This window comes from Limulus polyphemus, unplaced genomic scaffold, assembly GCF_000517525.1.
Source record: "Limulus polyphemus unplaced genomic scaffold, Limulus_polyphemus-2.1.2 Scaffold1626, whole genome shotgun sequence".
Classification (NCBI taxonomy): domain Eukaryota; kingdom Metazoa; phylum Arthropoda; class Merostomata; order Xiphosura; family Limulidae; genus Limulus; species Limulus polyphemus.
The window spans coordinates 163683-165936 of NW_013667236.1; the positions used below are offsets into that span (position 1 = coordinate 163683).

The window sequence follows — 2254 nt, forward strand, 5'->3', positions numbered from 1 at the left end:
ATATATATATTCAAATAAATGATATATAGGGTAGTCCAAAATAATCAAATAACTGAACAATGACAGCCATACAGTTTTCAACCTCTTGTAGCCCAGCTCAGGCACTTTTTATTGACATGTCAATAGACTTCTACATGTGCACCATTAGTTGTTCTCAGCATCACTAACTAATATTTGATTTCAGTCTACATTTGCTGCAATATGTCTGTGATGTTTGCTATAGATGTAAGATACATGATGTACTTCACATATCCCCTCCACCCTCACCCCAAAACAAAATCTAGTGGAGTGATCTCTGGTGAATGTGGAGGCTACAGAATTGGCTCACCCCAACCAATCCATCACAGTGAGCCTTTTCTTGCACAGTTACCATTGTATAGGATAAAACTACTCACAGGAGTGAAAAACAACATTACAATAAAAACTGTTTCAGATGGGCTAAAAGATATTGAAACCTGCTTGGTTGTATTTTTTTAGTTATTTAATGATTAAATTTTAAAATAGGAAAGACAATTTTGGACAAACCTTTATTATAAAGCAATTTATTTATAATGTGATCAAATACTTTATCATAGTGAACCCCCAAAACCTAGAAAACGGGTCTGCAGTTAGCTATTTTACAAGAGACAGTTTCCAGCTGCTGTCTTATGGAGATTTATTCTGTTATCTTCAATGAAGATGTGTCCTGAGAGCAAAACTTAAGATTCTTGCACGAGTAGGTGACATGACTAAACAGAAATAGTTATGTCATCAAACACAAAGCAAAAATAATTCTCATCATATGATAATGCATATATATGTAATACAGAAAATAATCCACTTACTAAAGTTGAAGAGAACACAGATGGACAATATCTAAAAAAGATAACAGCAAATTATCACCCTAGCCGAGAGTTCGTATGCATTAGCATTATGATTTAGCATGTAACCACATGGTGGCTGTGGCTAATTTCAAGTTATAATGATCAGCAACGTGTTTTTACAGATTTAATAAATTTTAAATCAAGAGGTAGTTCATTTGGTTAAAATGCTGAGAAATCTCATTAACCTGGTGGAAAAGCTTGTGCACTCTGTATTTTAGCTACTGTGGCCAATATATTTATATCTTGCATTACAATGTGTGTTGAATGTAACTGATATTAAGGAATTTAGCATTCTGAATCAAGAAACTAACTTAAAATATCCCAAGTTGAGAAATTTCTAGTTGATGAAAAATAATTCCAAAAGAAGCTTTGATCTAGTATTCATCTAATGATGGTGGGTTTATCTAAAAAATGTATCAAGGAGGAGGAAAGAAAGATAATGGAAAGAATGACAAAAAACAAATGACAATAGAAGTGAAATTCATGAACAAGAGGGCAATTCTTAAGGATCCAATATGACTGGCCTATGATGCTGCTTTTTATTGTTTTAATGCTTTTTGCAGACAACTCTAACTTAAAGCCTCATTATAGAAAAAAATGTGTTGAACTTTTTTGATACATGTAATATAAAACAAGCAGAAAATTAAAACATTTAGAGATATAAGAAAGGCATAGTTTTACTCCTTATAACTGAACTCAAAGTATGGGGCAAACATATAAAAAAAAAGATATAGATAACAGGCATAACCTGAGAATAAACTAGCAAAAAAACTAAAACAACTTTAGAATGTACAAGGTAGGAAAAGTTTTAATGTTCATTAATAATTCTTTCACAATACAGATCATTAACAACAATTAACTGGACAACTGACCAATCATTTATATTTCCTATATCCAATCCTAACATTAATTAAATCACCAGTGATAACAAGTAATGAATTAAATGAGTGGCTGTAAAACATACTTGTGTCTCTACTACAGGATCAGGCAGAGATAAGGCATATTGACTGAATGGTTGTAAAGGTCGATGATGATCTTCATGATTTTCCTCCTCAGATTTTTGATCATTTGAAGAATCAATTGTTGTATTCTTAGGCTGACCTGGTGTATGGTCTGTTACACTTTACAATATGGGAGATTACATAAATAAAAATGAACTTCACTCTTTACACAACACTTTGCATATTATTATAATATTCTAACTATGTAAGCATTTTAAAATATCGATGTCTAGAAGAAATGACATATTTTAATATGGCACTTTTTCATCACATAAAAACATCTCAGTTTTCATACTTACAGTGATAGCCACAAAAACGTTTACACAGACACATGGGAAGCCCATGAATACAATACAGGTAGCTCGTGTGACAACAAGGGGGCATGCAATC

At 32.2% G+C, this 2254-nt stretch overlaps 1 protein-coding gene across 4 annotated transcripts in view; it reads right to left on the reverse strand.

Annotated features, from left to right (window-relative positions):
- Nucleotides 1–2254, reverse strand: part of LOC106464357 (erythroid differentiation-related factor 1-like) — a 69563-nt gene that overhangs the window by 36846 nt on the left and 30463 nt on the right. For all 4 annotated transcript variants that reach the window (XM_022392046.1, XM_022392045.1, XM_022392048.1 and 1 more), the window contains exon 8: nt 1828–1984. In XM_022392046.1, the coding sequence (XP_022247754.1) occupies nt 1828–1984 (157 nt within the window). The remainder of the gene's footprint in view (nt 1–1827; nt 1985–2254) is intronic.